The sequence below is a fragment of the Necator americanus genome, chromosome V, assembly GCF_031761385.1.
Source record: "Necator americanus strain Aroian chromosome V, whole genome shotgun sequence".
NCBI lineage: Eukaryota > Metazoa > Nematoda > Chromadorea > Rhabditida > Ancylostomatidae > Necator > Necator americanus.
The window spans coordinates 13,014,444-13,031,738 of record NC_087375.1 but is presented as its reverse complement, the minus strand read 5'-3'; the positions used below and the strand labels follow the sequence as shown (position 1 = coordinate 13,031,738).

The 17,295-nt window shown below is 39.5% G+C and overlaps 2 protein-coding genes across 4 annotated transcripts; both read left to right on the top strand.

Moving 5' to 3' along the window:
- Positions 1-157: 157 nt before the first annotated feature.
- On the top strand, positions 158-8,419 carry RB195_013721 (uncharacterized protein; the record flags this gene model as incomplete). Of its 3 annotated transcripts, XM_064203677.1 has the most annotated exons (19): positions 384-506; positions 1,196-1,292; positions 1,371-1,426; positions 1,644-1,759; positions 2,111-2,263; positions 4,639-4,721; positions 4,869-4,985; positions 5,400-5,516; positions 5,594-5,706; positions 6,221-6,289; positions 6,374-6,439; positions 6,913-7,049; positions 7,120-7,281; positions 7,333-7,444; positions 7,503-7,601; positions 7,801-7,938; positions 7,998-8,063; positions 8,123-8,230; positions 8,315-8,419. In XM_064203677.1, the coding sequence occupies 19 exons, from the start codon at positions 384-386 to the stop codon at positions 8,417-8,419; spliced, it is 2,037 nt and encodes a 678-aa protein (XP_064059556.1). The 3 variants fall into 3 exon arrangements, with proteins under 3 accessions (XP_064059558.1, XP_064059556.1, XP_064059557.1); XM_064203675.1 differs by lacking the exons at positions 384-506; positions 1,196-1,292; positions 1,371-1,426; positions 1,644-1,759; positions 2,111-2,263 and having other exon boundaries at positions 4,643-4,721; XM_064203676.1 differs by lacking the exons at positions 4,639-4,721; positions 4,869-4,985; positions 5,400-5,516; ... (9 more) ...; positions 8,123-8,230; positions 8,315-8,419 and adding an exon at positions 158-287 and having other exon boundaries at positions 376-506; positions 2,111-2,264.
- A 3,502-nt stretch (positions 8,420-11,921) lies between these two features.
- On the top strand, positions 11,922-16,141 carry RB195_013720 (uncharacterized protein; the record flags this gene model as incomplete). The annotated part of the gene is made up of 14 exons (XM_064203674.1): positions 11,922-12,000; positions 12,283-12,399; positions 12,622-12,738; positions 13,223-13,335; positions 13,592-13,660; positions 13,744-13,809; positions 14,358-14,494; positions 14,553-14,714; positions 14,814-14,925; positions 14,992-15,090; positions 15,308-15,445; positions 15,515-15,580; positions 15,842-15,949; positions 16,037-16,141. The coding sequence occupies 14 exons, from the start codon at positions 11,922-11,924 to the stop codon at positions 16,139-16,141; spliced, it is 1,488 nt and encodes a 495-aa protein (XP_064059555.1).
- Between the last annotated feature and the right edge of the window lie 1,154 nt (positions 16,142-17,295).

Genomic DNA, 17,295 nt, shown 5'->3' with positions numbered 1-17,295 from the left:
GAGCACTAAAAACAACTAGTCATACTCGTTGCTAAATCGGGAGTGCACGAACCGATTTACCGAAGAGAAATGTGTGGAAAAAGTGACGAAGGATTTGCAAAGATAAAACCACATAAGTTCACCAAGATGCTAATAACACAAGATATGAAGACAACATATGATCGTCAGAGATCAGACCAACGACTGGATTGGTGACTTTAGAAGGGAAATTCTAGAGCTTGTAATCCTTGCGGAAGAAGCAGATGACGCTCGGCATTGTCATCAGTATACGGTAGTTGACAAGTTACGTAGTGCCCACTACCCTGCACAACGAGTGACGTGATATTGCACAGAACATTTTGAATTGTTCTTCTGTCTATGCACATTCCATTTTAGTGTCGGGAATGGCCTTGAATCTGATCTCTTCATATGACAGCGATTCGGACAGTGTTTCTAGCGGCGATGAGAAGCCACCAGATGCAGAACATGTTTTGGAAGATGAGGCAAGTCAGTCGGCGGGGAAACAAGTGGGTTTGCGTCCTGACTCCAATTTCTTTTAGTATTCCGTCTGTGAAGTTGGTTTGAACCTCATATGACATCTTAGGAGCATATTGCCTTTGATCGAATAATTAGGTAGTCAGTAGAGCCAGTATTCTGTGTGGCGCTGCACACTTAGTGGAGAGAATGAGAGATCGATACATAGCTCATAACTTTAATGTTAGCTGTCCTCAAACCAGTTCATGTTTAGACTTGCGAAGTTGTTGAGATTGCTTGTCTTCCATCTAACAAGAAGTTATTGCTTTCTGCTTAAGTTTATTTTAACCTAGATACGGAGCATTTGTATCTGTTTTTGCATTTTATCGCTTAATAATCAGATTTTTGTTCATATAGTGTTTATCTGCCTTTGTGCGACAGTACATAATGGATACTGTGCTGAGCTTTTCGATGAAAACTTGGTATCCGAGTGTGTTATAGTTAACCATTCTCAGTTTAGTGTTGCTTGTTGTTGCTTTCGTAGTTTCATATTCGTTCAGCACTCGCGTTCATGAGCCGAAATATTTGTCTTTGAGTCTCAGCTGTGGGTGATAAAATCCAGTCGACAGCGATTGAGAATCCCACTCAAATCATTTCTCTTTATTCGAAATCGATTGTGGAAATCTATTTCATTCTGACTGCATTTGTCTTTTTTGGAAAGTGTGAAGGTCTGAAATTATAGAAGTGTTCATTTTTCTTCGGTGGTGAGGAAGGAAGTAGCACTGATGAAGAAAAGGATCAGTTAGCGGAAACGCAACCTCTCGAGAGAAATGAGTGTGGTGAGGATTTAATCCTTGTTTCTTTCTCATATTATCGGTAAGATTGGATCTACTACATTCAATGAAAATGCTATTCAGGCTCATCATCTCGTCTTCTTCCAAGCGCAGGTTCAGTTCTGAAAGGCAAATATGTGGTGAGGATTCGAAGTAGTTTTTCCGACCTGTTAATAATTTATTTTGGGGAGTGGGGATCCTCGTACTTGCTTCAGTCATGTTAATCAGGTGTAATCCCTCCCGTTACTGCTACAACATATAGTTTTAACTTGAAAAAGGCTTCACGACCATTTAGTTTCACGACCCCTGTAATGCGATTTCGTCCACCAACATTTTTGTGTTTCTCGACTATTCCAGGGTTCCAGTGTATTTTCGAGTGAACGTGAACAAGAGGATCTTGTACAACAATTTACACTCAGCCAACATGTACCGTTGACCGAGAAGGTGGAAACGAAAAAGAAACCATTATGTCGGTGCGTTGTGTAAGACTGGCTTTGGCTTGTTACGGTTGTTACGTGTCTCTTTTATGTTTACGCGAAAGACAAAACGGAACCTTCTGTTCGCTATACTTGCACTATTTTTACTTGTATGTGCACTTGGTATTAAAATATTTGTCGGGCTTCTCATAGAAATCCTGCACACCTATCGATCTTCGCATGTTTTCGTCTCTCACATGTTTTAATGTGATAGTCCTCAAATATTATTGTATTTCTCTGCTTCAATAGCTCTGGGCAAGTGAACTTGATGATTTCCTAAAGTTCGTCTTTCTAAATATGCAGATGTACAGCTTGAGTTATCATCATTCTCTGATCTTTTATTTTCAGTGCGTTTCAACGTGGTGAATGCAGACGAGGTAACAAGTGTCGATTTGCGCACCCAACTGCTCCACAAACACCAAAAGATGCTGCAACATTGGCTGGAGCCCCGAAAATGTACAACGCTGATGATATTTTTGCGAAGAAGGCAAAAATTTCTTAGTTCGTCTTCTGGAAATAAATATAGTCATATGTTTTTATGTGGAAGTGTGGATTCATGCTGAGGTCTCAGCACAAAGACGATTTGGTCGGAAAAGGCGACTGATGAACAAACAGATATCGTTGTTCGGGTGTGAATACAAAACGTCTGGAGATATGGGGAATTGAACCCCAGACCTCTCCCATGCTAAGGGAGCGCTCTACCACTGAGCTATATCCCCGTCGGTTTTCAGTTCATCGATGTTTCATTCGTGTAAGGGGAGGGGGGGAAAGAGCAGGAACGCCTTGTTGTTTGGATATCCAAAACATTCTATGATTTTTGTTTGTATTAATTTGGTTACAGAAACATTAATAATTTGAAATGAACATTACTTGAGCTTAAAACAAAAGCAACATATTTCTCTTGATTTCTATTCGTATGTGACTGAAGATTTTGTGCTCCCTGAAATTTTACCTAGAAAAAATCGATGCAATAATTCATGACAGCAAGTAGGTTTCGTGTGGAAGATCGTTTATGAATTTGAAGTGAATCCTCATGTTATTCGTGTGCGGCTAACTCGTATAGGGTACGGCGCACTTTTTTCAGCGAGTGCCTCCTGCTAAGGGTGGTGGTGAGCTATGAAGAGTTTTCCACAATGCCGTTTACCCGTCAGAGTGAACAGTGGTGAGAATTTTGTTGGAGACTGAGCTGTACACAAAAGAACATGGCTGGTTGCCGTTGTTTGGCGAATTGTTGTGGTTTGTGACCAGCTGTGGTTCTGCGATAAGACATGGTCGAAGAGGATCTTTGGAAGTTCACTGTGGTTTTCTTCCACTATCGGTCCCCTAACAAGGTACACCGGCACTAGCGACGTGTGGAAACTCAACATCAAGAGAATTTGGAAATTCTCTATGGGATGTCTATTTCGTTAGCTGGAAAATCGCACATTCGCAGCATTCGTTGCAGGCGCGGGAAAAAAATGGAACAACTAGAGAAGAAAGAAAAACTCCAGGATTGAGTAGTAGGGATATGGACTTCTAGATCGGAAATTTTAAGTTCGCTTTTCATTTAATTGTGGATATATTGCAATATCGCCAAATGTAAAGAACGGAAATTCCGGTTCTATGCGTGAAGTGTCTAAAAGGAACTTGTTTTTAGACCACTCATCACAAACGCAAATTTTAAAGCGCAAATTTTAACGCGGATGCATGATGGATGGAGCACTAGTGTTTTAAGTTGTCTTAGCTTTTTTTCTTCTACTTTTCTTTTGTGGTTTTCACGTGTTTCCGTCGATTGTGATTTGTGATTGAAATTTGTGTGTAGTCCTCTGGCACATAGGTCAAAGAGCATGTCTCACACCACGACCTTCGCAAAAGCGCTGAGGTTCACTGACTATTGATTTTGTCCATGACTGTTTTCGTCTACTGTTTTGTTCCTGCTTTCCTTTGAACTAAAACGATTTCTCACTAATTATACAGCCATTCTGTCTTTCATCAATATTTAAATCTTGGTTATATAATAATATTGGGGAGGGTGTGGCGCAGTCGGTTAGAGGTCCGTTATAGCCGCACGGTCGATGGTGAGAAACTGCCGTAGTGCCAACGGAGCTTTTCATCCCTCCAAAGTCGATAAATTGGTGCCAGACTTGTCTGGAAGGATAGAAACACTGACTTGATTATTGGCTGGCTCCCACAAGTCACTGTATAGGCCGACATCCGTTCCAAAACCCCAACGAATTGCAGTAAAGTACGTTGGCACAGCCCAAGTGGTTTGATACACCAGTGACTTTATACTTTATCCTTTCGTATAAAACCTGAGGATTTTCCTGATTATGTCCACAATTTCAAATCCCACAGATGTAAGATTAGAATTTCTTGCGATTTTTCTGCTCAGATTTTGTCTAGAAAATATTTTTGAAGTATGGAACATCTGTAATATTAACCTTGTGCTGGAACTCATTTTATCCGATGACAATGAAAGTACGACAAGAAGCAGTTAATTTTTGGAAAAAAAGAAACGCCTAAACCGTTTTCCTGTCGGGAATTCAAACAGGCTGTCATAAACAATGTTGAATCAATCTCGGGAGAAGAATGTGCTTTTTCGGGTTGTTTTTGACAGCAGCCGTTAGGATTTCAAATAATCATTACCAGAGCGGATACGAGGCAAGTTATTTCTGTTAACTATTCTCTGGCATTCTTCTGACAATAAATCAAACCTTCCTTATCGATTTTCTAAAATCTTCAGTCACAGTAATGGTGATGACGACGAAACCCACGTATTCTTGATTTTAATGGTAAATGCGCTGGTTGTGTGTATGTCCACAATAAGTCTTCTAACGCCCTGTTTTCGCCTCTCCTCTGGATTTTTTTTTCAATTTCTTGACAACTTACTTTGACAGCCCGATGATACAACTCATCATTCCACTGCTGTTGTTTTATTTCATCTATCATTTTTACTGGAAACGACGGAACTTACCACCAGGTGGGATTTTTCGTTTCAAAATGTGATAAATAGTAAGAGAAGCGTGGTTGCGGGGGCAGTTGACCTACTACCTCAAATTTTCCCCACCTGGGAAAAATTAAGATTAATTAGGTGCCCTGTACTGATCAGTTTTTTTTTTCCATTCAGGTCCTACTCCTCTACCTTTTATTGGAAATCTTCTCACGATTAGACTTAACGATCCCGGCTATGGTGCATACGAGATTTGGCGTAAACAGTACGGTCCGATTTATACTGTTTGGATAGGTTTGTTATCTTTTTTGAGACTCGTTTACTGAATATCAGCTAGCTTAGCACTTTCCAGTACTTCTCTGATTTCACATCGCGTTCATCTCAAATTGATCATAATTCTTGGAAAATCAAATTCCTTAGTTTTTCGATTGAAGCTCTTCTCAGCTCAGCTCTAGATGCAAAATTACTGCAATTACTGATTGATCAGCTTCAGTTTCCAATACATGCGATAGGATGCTGAAAATGAAACGTGAACTGTCACACAATGGTTCTTTATGATAGAATTTTTGACTCATTGTTCACTTTCTTTCCTAAGACGTCCATTTTTTCAAAAGACATTCTCAGAACACTTAAAGCTACCTTATTAATATCCTTCCACACCTTTAAAGGACCTTTTCGTGTCTGTTTGAAATTTATGGGAAAATTCAGCGTCCCTCCCATTAGTGATCATCAGCGACTACGGTACTCTGAAAGAAACGTTTGTCAAAGATGGTGATGCGTTTGCTGGGAAATTTCAGGTGCAAGAATTTTCAAATGTTTTCAGAGGTACGCGATTGCATTTCTATAATTATTGGTTTCTTATTCTCATTACCTGGATAGATAGTGTGGTGATTTTTTTGCAGGTGGCATTTACGGTATTGTGGATACGGTTGGTGAAATGTGGCGCGATCATAGACGATTTGCTTTACATATTCTTAGAGATTTTGGACTCGGCAAGGATGGGATGGAACAGAGGGTGATTTTTGATTTATTGATTTGTTTTTGTGTAAGTCCGAAGTTCAAGCTGAGATCACTGCTTTTCCGATTACTGTTCAACTCTCCCGCCTTTTAGTGGTAATTGTCACAGACATTATCTTAAAGACATTACCCCACGAATCTCGGGTGGGACGGGTTTCGGATGGGTTATGCCCATACAGGGTCGTAGATTATGGGAAGGAGGGTGATTCTGTTCATTTCTTCCTAATTGCCTTAAAAAGATGAGGAAGATGCGGCACGTGCACAGGGCTAGCGGGCTCCAATCGAACTCGTCGCAGAAAATAGTGCGCCGGAACGCTCGAAGCCGCATATTCCGGGCCGTTTTTACGGCAATTAGGAAGAAATGAACGGAATCACCCTCCTCCCCAAAATCTACGACCCCGTATAGACATAATCCACCTGAAACCCGGACTACCTCAGATTCGTGGAATGATGGTTTTAAAAATAACATAAGACATTGATTATTGAATACCTAATGAGGATTATTTCCCCAGATTCTTCTGGAAATGGAAGCGATGACGGAAACATTGAACGACCATCTTGGAATTGAATTGAATTTACAGGTATTTTATTTGTGTCGAACACAAATAATAGCAGTAATCTGAAAATGTTCTGCTGGAGATCAACACTTATCGCAGTACATTTAGGATGTATTTGATGTGGCGGTAGGATCAGTGATCAATCAACTTTTGTTTGGTTATCGGTTCGATGAGGTACATTGGGAACCAAATCTTCGCATACGTGATTTTTTCTTCCTTTAAAAAGATTCATGCTTTATTGTACAGCTTTTTTTTTGAAAAAGTTATCGTCGATACGTCTTGGTGCTTGTGCGTTGCGTCTCCGACGGAGGCAAGCCCATATAACGCCGATTGATGAGACACCGATCGAAGGTGTATGGTGCGAGTGGTGATGAAAAAACTGCGGCTATGAATTGGTTCCAACTATGCACAATCACCCAAAAAGAAGGAAACCATCTAAAAACAAGGAAAAAGAGTCCACGTCTCACCGTCCCATCGATCATTGTGACATCGATTGGTGGATACAGAGAGCCAGAGAGTCAGTGGCTGTTTCCGCCGAGGACGTAATGCATCAGCCCGACAATTTTGGGTTATGCTTTGTCTTCAAGCAATCTCGACGCTGAGGATGAACAAAACATTGCACCACAGATCTATTTGGAAATGTTCAGGAACACATTGACGAATTCCGCCAAATGAAAACTCTGATCTCCCGACAAATGCGCATTTTCGCAGGACCGGGGGCTACGATGCTGTTCGTTAATCCATGGTTGAAGCATTTCCCATACTTCAACACGTTGTTCAAAACGTATTTTTTTTTTATTTTTATTAAATTTCCACTTAGAGACGGTATTTGTGTGGATTTGTTCTCGTTCTAGTTTGATCGACCATCGTGATGCCTTTTATTCGTTTTTCGACAAACAAATTGAAGCGCATAGTAAACATGTGGATTACGATTCCGAAGGTGCTAAAGACTATGTGGAAGCTTATCTGAAGGAGAAGAGGCGAAGAGAAGAAGCCGGTGATAAAGAGTCTTTCAGGTGAGAGGAAGAATACAAGTGTAACTAAAATTGCTGAGAACATTTGTTTAGTCACGTCCAGTTGCAAAACGTCTGTCTGGATCTTTGGATTGCTGGGATGGAAACCACTTCGAACACATTGTCGTGGGGTATTGTCTACGTCCTGAACCATTTAGATGTGCAGGTAAGTGGTATGCAGTGATTGTTGTATATGATTGTTATTTTGATTTCTTCGGGTTCAGACCAAAATCCATGAAGAACTGGACCGTGAGATTGGTTCAGCTCGACCGGTTACGATGTCCGACAGGAATTCCCTACCGTATCTGAACGCAGTTATTAACGTAAGTACACACACGTACATAGTGGGAATCGAAATCATGGTCTTCATTCTTCATGGTCTTCCACCATCATATTTTCTGAGGAAATGAATCATACATATTGCAAATTTGTAGCTTTTCCGTAGAACTTAATTTTCTCTCTATTCCTCTGTTTGGTTTTTGTTTTATTTTATTTTTCGTTGCTGCAGTGTTTTTTTTTCAGGAAATTCAACGGATGGCCAATTTGGTGCCGTTGAATTTGATACACGAAACAACACGAGACGCATCGGCAGGAAAATGGTGTCTTCCTGCGAAAACTGCTGTTGTCGCTCAAATTAGCACTGTTCTCTATGAAGAAAAGGTTAGTCGTCGTTCCGGGAATTTCTTGGAAACCTAAGGAATACTAGGGAACATTTCCAGATTTTTCCTGAACCTCTCACTTTCAATCCGTCAAGGTTTATCGACGATTCCGGCAAATTGAAAAAGGTTCAGAACTTTAATCCACATTTGTTTGTTCTTAATACTGACTGTATCGACTGATTAAGATTGACGAACTGATCCCTTTTTCCATTGGAAAACGACAATGCTTGGGTGAAGGTCTAGCGAAGATGGAGCTATTTTTATTTATTGCAAATTTATTCAATCGATTTGAGGTAGTATACATTCTTATCACTGTTTTTGGAACGCTCTGAGCTTTTCTCATTTTCTTTTCACCACCTGAGATGTGCTAATTTCAGTTGTCATCGATTGATCCGAAAAACCCACCGACAATGAGGAAAACGTTCGGTACAACAGTAAAGCCTTTTGATTACCAATGCATCGTAAAGGCTAGAGCTTTGTGATCACAAATTGTGATCCGAATTTTTCCAGGTGTTATAACCTCGTGATCTACCCTCGTATTAGATTCTGTTTTCAGTGTAGAATCCTTGAATAGTAATAAGAAAAGTTGAATAATTTCTTCAACGCTAGAACTTCTTCTTGAAATGTCCTACGAAGAGAAGTGTCCAGTTTATTCACAAGATTAACACAGTTGTTGCCTTATCGTAGAGACATGCGTAAGGCTACTGATATTTGCGTTGGTTCACTCTGCCTACCTCAGGATCACGGTCTAGCTTTGTGATTTATGAGTCTTATCACTGTTTGCCGTTTCCCTTCTGCATTTGGTTTTGTATGTCATTATTTTTAGTCAGTTCGGTCTATTGCATGTAAAATGAAAATGAGAAAAATTAATCAAAAATTTAAAAATACACTAGATGTCTTAGTATCTCTAAAACAATGAGGTTTTATAGTCTTCACAACCGTTCTATCTTGTTGATATATTTTAAAAAGCCTTATAAATAAACTTTTAATATACACAGTTGTAAATTATAGAAATGGCATGGCTTGGTTGGAGAAATAAGTTCAGAAACCAGTGTTAGGTGATATTGTTGAAGTTGTTTGAAGGACAGTATCTGAATGGGCCCGATGCATAATTATTTCTTTCGCGACTTTTTTTTGTTTAAAAGATGGTGTTTTGTTCAACTTTTTGCGTGAAAATGGTCTTCTCCTTTCAATTAATGGAAATGCTATCGAAAATCATATCTACGTTCGCCATATTATGCTCTGCTACTTCGATAAGGGATAGAACACAGCACAATCATTTCGGGTTCTCAGCGAACTGAGAATCACTTAAGAATTTTCTGTCCTGTCCACAGTGCCTTCTTACACTGCACGTCTTCTGGAGCTGCTCTTGTGGAATACATGTCGAAACGCAAACCCTCTTTCTTTTAACGTTTTTGAAGAAAATCATCTCAGCGGCAAGACCTTTCAGGAAACGGGTTTGCTGCATCAAATAGGGAAAAATTTGTGGTGTCTTCTGTTTTGTTGTTGTCGTAGAGTTCACCTTGGCAATTTCCATACTTTTCCGAGCTTTTGAACCATGTATGATCGAATGGTCCAGATTGAAGTCTTCGCCAAGTAGTGCCTGTTGGACGAAATTTGACGGTCGACCTCTTCTTTCTTCATCCTCGAAGTTTGTGTTGCCCGAATCGAACCCCTTGAAATATCTTTCAATTTTTCTTCCTCCAAATGTTTCTTCGGCTAAAAGTTCGCTGAGATCGCGAAATGATTGTGCTGCATTCTTTCACCATTCTCAAAATAGTAGAGTATGCTGTGGCTAATCCACATTTTCCAGATGATTTTCGACAACGTTTTCAATAAATGAAAAGAAAAGACTATTTTTACACAAAAAACTTGAATAAAACGCCAGTTTTTAAAACAAAAACCGCACCAATTATGTTCCTACAATAGTCGCGCATGAAATACTCAGTAGCAACATTGCAACATGCGGGGAAAATTCCGGTCCTACAATTCTGGCCTCTAATTGGAACGTGTTTGCAGATCACTCACTGGCAATTGCAGGTTACGGGCTGCCATACTCGCACTGTGTTTTTTTTTTGAGTTCTTAGTTACAGCAGTTCTGCGTAAGTAAGGTGAAAACACTATGCAGAACTTCGACTCCATTGAATTTCACTTTGGGATTTCCGCGCCCAGTCGTTCAACTCAGAGATCACATTTTTCTTTCCGAGTCGATCTCCAGCATTCCCCACAACGCTTATCAGCAAACAGAGCGCCAGGAGGTCGTCGTCTGTCGTTCTCTCACTCTCACACAAACAGATACTGCGTAGGGTGCTATCTCTAGCATAACCTTGAGTGTGTTGCGTTCGACTAGTGTTCTGTGTCAGCTGGACAGCTCCTTTATTTCATTATGTAATTTCCTTTCCAGGATATCATTAGGACTTAAGCTTTGATTACTAAATTACGAATCTCTAAAAGAATCCAGAGAAAAAATATCCACTTATTTTACAACATCTAATTTTACTACGACTGTATTTGAAGGTTTATTTACTATTTGGGCTCAATAGAGTCACAGAGCAATAATAGCAATGGTGTAGAATGTATTCACCGTAGTTAAGATGAACATTCGGTGATTTCACGTCAGATATAAGGTGAACGCTGAGGTCACCATGTTCCAGAACGCTCCTTTTCTTGAATGACATCGAATGCTGATTATATGAAGCAGAAAGAGGTGATCTTCCGTTCATTGTCGGGGAAAAAAAGGTCTGGAGACGTTTAAACGTATCACCCCACGAATCTGAGGTGGCACGGATTTGGCGTGGTGCGATGATAAGATGCAGCGCGTGCACAAGGCTCAAATCGAACTCGTTCTAGAAAATAGCGCTCCGGAACGCTCGAAGTCGTATCTGCCGAGCCGTTTTTTACGCCAATTAAGAAGAAATGGATGGAATCACCCTTCTATCCATAATATACTATCTCCTATACGAATGCTCCACCTGAAATCCGTACCACTTCAGATTCGCGGGGTGATGTCTTTAATCTTCCCATTTGGGACCAACTAACTTTCAATTTTCGAGTCTCGAGTCCGTTTCGAGTGATCTCCATACCCAGATGATGAAGCGTAGATCCATCATTTCAAGAAACGATCATGAAAGTGCAGAGATATCGTGCTGAGACTCAGATGACATTTAAATTCACTCCTGTCCTCTCTTCAAAGAAGAGGCCCCTTCGTCACAGTGGTAGACACATTGCACTTCTGCCATTTCAACCGAGTTCGTTACGATCCAGCGTTCAGTGCAAAGTATCATCAACACAATTATGTATGAGCAGTTTTGATTTCTGATTTGTCCTCAGCGTAGTTTTTTTTTACTATTCTTGATGTACACTTATGGTTACTTCTGCTCCTCGTTTGAATGTATTTCACATATTTATGTATTCACATACCGTTTTTAACGTTGCCTTGACAAGTCCTCCCAGTTCTCCATTAAAAAGTCTGTTTTCATTTTGGTGCTTACTGTTTAACAGTTTGAGTTTTAAGAAAAGTTTGTAGTTCTGTGAAAGTTCAGGAAAAATTGGAACAGGCTTTGAATCTTTCTTTAGCAGTATATGGAATAAACCACACTGCGGTTCCTGATTGGAGATTAGAACTTTGTGCACGCATCATCAAAAGTGACTGATATGATGCACGTAAAAACCTTCGGAAAACTTCTACAGAACATAACGATAAGAAAACACACTCTGGAAAACCTAATTTCTCCTGAATTTCTTTTCTATTTGTATGGTATAATATTCTTGTTGTCTTGTTGTCTGAAGTATCTTGCCAGGTTTTGCTCGTTTTCTTAAGCGTGACATCTTTTTGAGTTTGTTTTTTGCATTCCAAAATCGTGTATTGAATCCCTGCAAATTATTACTTATTAAAACAAGAGAAATTACGTTCTCCGGCCCGTCTTTTTTTCTTAAAAACGGGATGTTGTGTTCGAATTATGATTACTGCTTGTCACAGAAAAAATGATACCACTCGTCATCACATTGGTTCTGCTTTACTTCTTCTATCAGTTTTACTGGAAACGGAGGAGTTTCCCACCAGGTGAGATTTTTTGCATAGAAAAACACGATAAATGATTCCAGAAAGGAGTCTTTCACACAAAGTTTCACATATTACTTTATTTTTTTTTTGCATATTACAATTAAATGCATTTCAAAGCAACCATAAACAATGAGGAAAATTGAATTTTTCCTATGTTTTAGAAATTTTTCCCTCTATTTTAAGGGAAAAAATTTAAATTTCCATAAAATACCTTTTTTTCTTTGAAAATTAGGGAAATCGATCTTCTTGCATACTGAGTACTTTCTCAATTTTTTGTTTTAGGTCCAACTCCACTGCCATTGATTGGGAATCTTCTTACCATCTTGCAAAACGAACCCGGTTACGGTGCCTTCGAAATGTGGCGGAAGCAATACGGACCAGTTTACACCATTTGGTTAGGTCCGTTGCTTTTAAAATTGTTTCTGACTGTATTTGCGTATTTGTGTTAACTTATTTTTTGTCCTATTTTGTGAAAAAAAGATTTCAACAGAAATGTGAACGTCTCAAGGATGAAATAAAAAAAAATTTTGTTAGTTAAATGTGCACTACAGTTGCAGATGTGCACAGGAACATTCAATTTCTTCGATCGATGTTAACGCCCCTAATGAGACCATAATTCAGGAAGTTTTCCGTTTGTACTCATCAGCGATTATCGGACACTGAAGGAGACATTTGTCAAGGATGGTGATGCTTTTGCTGGAAAATTTAATCTAAAAGAAGCTACTGAAATTTATAGAGGTACAGATTTGCTTGGTCCACACATACACATACGTGCCGAGCGTCATGTTGACACAAAGTTTTCGGATGTTCTCAAAAAATTCATATTCTTATTGGATATACTCCAGTCGGATTTAGCTTGAGTGGAGTTTCTTCATACTAATGCGGATTCGCTTGCTATGGATTGATGTAGGCTTCGATCCGTTTCGCAGCACTATTGGTGCTATTAAGGGTTCCATCGCGAGTGCAACCACCTGCGGTTGGACCGCTAACTAAAATTAGCTAAAATTTCGCAGAGAATTTCACAGGGAGAAATGAATTGAGATTTGACTTGAGAATTGGACCCCATTTGGGGCGCAAATAGCAGGTCAAGGTTTTTGACTTGAATGTAAGTTTTTCAAAAATAAAGGAACCTCACGAATTCTACGTTCATCTAAAATCTGTTCAGAACTGTGTGTATAAATAATCGAGGTCTCTTCTTTATTGGATGATTGTAATTTTTCAGGTGGTGTTTATGGAATCGTGGATACGGTAGACGAAATGTGGCGTGATCATAGGAGATTTGCACTGCATATTCTCCGGGATTTCGGGCTCGGCAAGGATGGCATGGAACAGAGGGTGATTATAGGTTTATCGACTTCTTTTTTTTCTATGTGTCTGATGTTAGCTCAATCAAAAAGTGCGACAAATCCTTTCGAACTTTCCTTCAAACTACCGCTTTTTATATGGCCATTGTTACGGTAGTGTTACTGTTAATGTTACAACTACTCAACTCCGTACTCAATAGTCCTATAATAGACGTTTATCTTCAGGAATAGCGTTATGTCTAACACTGATAATCGATTACAGCTAAAAACAAAAGACTACATTCTAGGTTCTTATCGAAATCGAAGCTATGACGGAAAGTATAAACGCTCAGCAAGGAGCTGAAATTAATCCGCAAGTATGGAAATTTTGATCTTTTAGAATGTTGAGAAGTACTAATATTTGAACTGTGCCCTTAAGATCCATAGTCATTTCATTTAGGATGTCTTTGATGTAGCTGTTGGATCGGTAATCAATCAGCTACTCTTTGGGTATCGATTCGATGAGGTGCGTGGACCTAATGCCAGACTTTTCGCTAGTTGAGTTACGGTACTACAACAGTAGTACAGTAACTCCTTTTTTCTTTCTTATTCTGGATTCTTCAGAGTTATTTCCAAAATAATTGAGCTCACAATTAAATTTAAACACAGTTTTTTTCCAAATAATTGGGAAGACGTTTGTTACGACCTATAGCATTTCAAAACTACAAATCTACCACCAAACCATTCAGCTGCAGTAATGTTGCGAAATTTAAAAAATATTCTACTTTTAAATACTATTTTTTCAAAACTAGTCTCAGTTCTCTTCTACCTAGTTCTTAACATTTCGTTGACTTTTTTCGTTCAAAAGCGCTGACAAAAATAGTTCGTTTCAGTTTACAAAAAGCGTTTCCCACTTTTGTTGTAGTTATTTCCCATATTTTTACAGTTATTACTTATGCATAGTGATTTAATACTACATATATGGTCCGATGAAAAAAAGGAAGAAAATAGTTTGCAAGGAAAAAACCTGCGATGCCGATACGAGCTTCTGGAATCTTGACCATGTTTATTTAGGATCATGTCGACGAATTCCGCTATTTGAAAGGTTTGATTTCTCGTCAAATGCGCGAATTCGCCGGACCAGCGGCAAGTATGTTGTTCAGCTATCCGTGGATAAAATATCTACCATACTTTCGAACTATGTTCAAAAAGTAGGTTTGCAGACAGTTCCAAATGTTGTCATTTTTCTGACTATAGACAATTTTTCAGTCTGATCCGCTATCGCGATGCGTTTTATTCATTCTTTGATAGACAAATAGAAGCTCATAGTAAACATGTGAACTACGACTCAGAGGAGTACAGCGACTACGTGGAAGCATACCTGAAGGAGAAGAAGCGAAGAGAAGAACTCGGCGATAAGGAGTCTTTCAGGTGTGCTGAAAAAATACTCGAATATAAATAAATATAGCACATATATAATAAAAAGACACATGTATATAATGACCGTGGTCATCGAAAATATTCGTTTAGTCACATCCAGTTGCAAAATGTTTGTTTGGATCTATGGTTCGCTGGAATGGAGACCACCTCAAACACACTGTCGTGGAGTGTTGTCTACATTCTAAACCATTTAGATGTGCAGGTACCGTAGGTGTTGTTACGCATCACCAATTAATGGAGATCTCCACTGTGCCGTACATAATTTCAGGTTAAAATGCAAGAGGAATTGGACCGAGAGATTGGATCAACTCGTCCGATAACGATGTCCGACAAAAATCGCCTACCCTACATCAGTGCGGTTATTAATGTCAGTGTAGTCAGTATGCTGTAGATCTCGACAGAGTTTATTCAACTTCATTTGGATGAAGACGATCGTTTTGATTTCAGTCTTTGTTTGAGATTGTAGATCCTAAGATTTTCAGAAAGAAAGAAGAGAAAATCCGTGTTACTCTAATGGGCTGCTTCCACTCCCACTCCCTCTCCCCCTCCCTTAATTTGTATCTTTACTCTACCACTTTTTCCAGGAAGTCCAACGTATGGCTAATTTATTGCCAATGAACTTACCACATGAGACAACAAGAGATGTTCGTGTTGATAAATGGGACCTTCCAGCCAAAACGACGGTCGTTCCTCAAATCAGCAGCGTTCTCTATGACGAAGAGGTTGGCCATCCTTTTTGGAGTTGTCTGGAAAACCATCAGTTCACTGAGATTTCAATGAGATTTTTGCAGATTTTCCCGGACCCGCTCACCTTTAATCCGTCGAGGTTCATCGATAGCTCCGGTAAATTGAAAAAGGTGCTGAAATCTATTGTATTTTTGTTTGATCATGGAAGGTAATTACGGTCCCGTAGTTGCAAAGTGACCGAGAATAGTCACGGCAAACAGGACTTCAAAACTGGTTAGAGCTAGATAAAGAACAGAATAGGGACAAAAACAGAGCATGGTTTGAAAGAAATTCAAATGACTCACTGACAGGATGATCACTGAACAAATTTCTGGAATGAAAAACAGGCAACCCTATGCTTGACGGTGTACTTACTTTAGCATCTGATTTAGGTGGACGAGCTGATCCCGTTTTCCATCGGAAAGAGACAATGTTTGGGTGAAGGTCTAGCAAAGATGGAGCTGTTCTTATTTATTTCAAATTTATTCAATCGATTTGAGGTAATAACCATTCGTAGAGCAGTTTTTGTAATGCTTTCAGAAAAATCTCAATGTATATTCTGATTCTTTCCAATCCCATCATTCCAGATTTCACCCATTGATCCAAAAAATCCACCGACAATGAAGAAAACATTCGGCACAACGGTTCAACCTTGTGAATATCGATGTTTAGTGAAGCCTAGAGTCTTGTGATCTCGTGATCTCGTCGAGGAATCAATACATGTTCACTACCTCTAGCACTCTTTTTCATTCGCAGTGAACTATTCGCCCTCTTTGGGCTGTACCATTATTTTCCACTTCAACTTCCAGCAGTCTAGTGGCGGCCATTGTCCTTGAGTTTTCGCATGTTGGATACGTGGTTTTTATTGAAATGATTGAGCTTTTATTGAATACAGCCATGTTTGCCGAGACTAGTAGAGGTGGATTCTATTGAATTGTTCAAGCTATAGCAGAAACTGTTACGGATGTTGAGTAACAGTTAACGTCTCGGCGTTATCGCTTCCGAGGGAGCCTGAAAGATCATACTCATGAGTGATTTATTGTCCCAAATACTTTTCTTCTTACGAAAATCATGCAAACTGTTCGCATCCTTAAAGAACGACATATTGTCCAGTGTTTACTTCATGCACTGAAACTGGTAAAGAAGCTGACTACTTCGTACCATAATTATTAGTCACAAAGGCTTATACGAAAAAAAAAACCTTGGCTCCGTACCCGTCAAAAGGCGAGAAAGTCTGGATGTGGCGATATACCCCGTCTATATAAAGTACACGTTTCATTTCCAGCGATGTCATGTTAAAGGCTCGTTTTACCCCCATTGCTGCACTAATCTCAGTCCCAGTGCATGTACGTAGTTGTAAAGCGCTGCGAGACAATATTTCACAGATTTAATGAGCTGTTTCTTAAACTTCAAGCAATTGTGACCCTCTTCTCGACAGAAAGCTCCGAGAATTCGGATCTTTCCCTTGAAGGTAGACTATTTCTCATTTTTCAGGGGAACTAGGGGGAAATGAGCGTGATCGCGCTCATTCCCATCATCTACTCCTCTAATTCTATCTTTTCGTGGACAGATCCGACATCCTCGGACATCGTGCTACGCTGCGTTTGAAGGGAATTGCAGTTCATAAGGTGGATCGACAAAGCCAGAATGATTTTGAACTTGCTATATCATTCTGATATGAGGAAACCTCGGCTGCAGCTACCTCTCTTGTTAAAGCTTTTCTGTTTTCAACGAGGTGTTTGCTTTGGGTCCTACAACGCAAGAGTCCGTACGAGTTCAGCTGCTCCTTGCGACAAGCTGGCTCTTGCATTTCAATTAATTATTATATTACTAATTTTCCATAAAG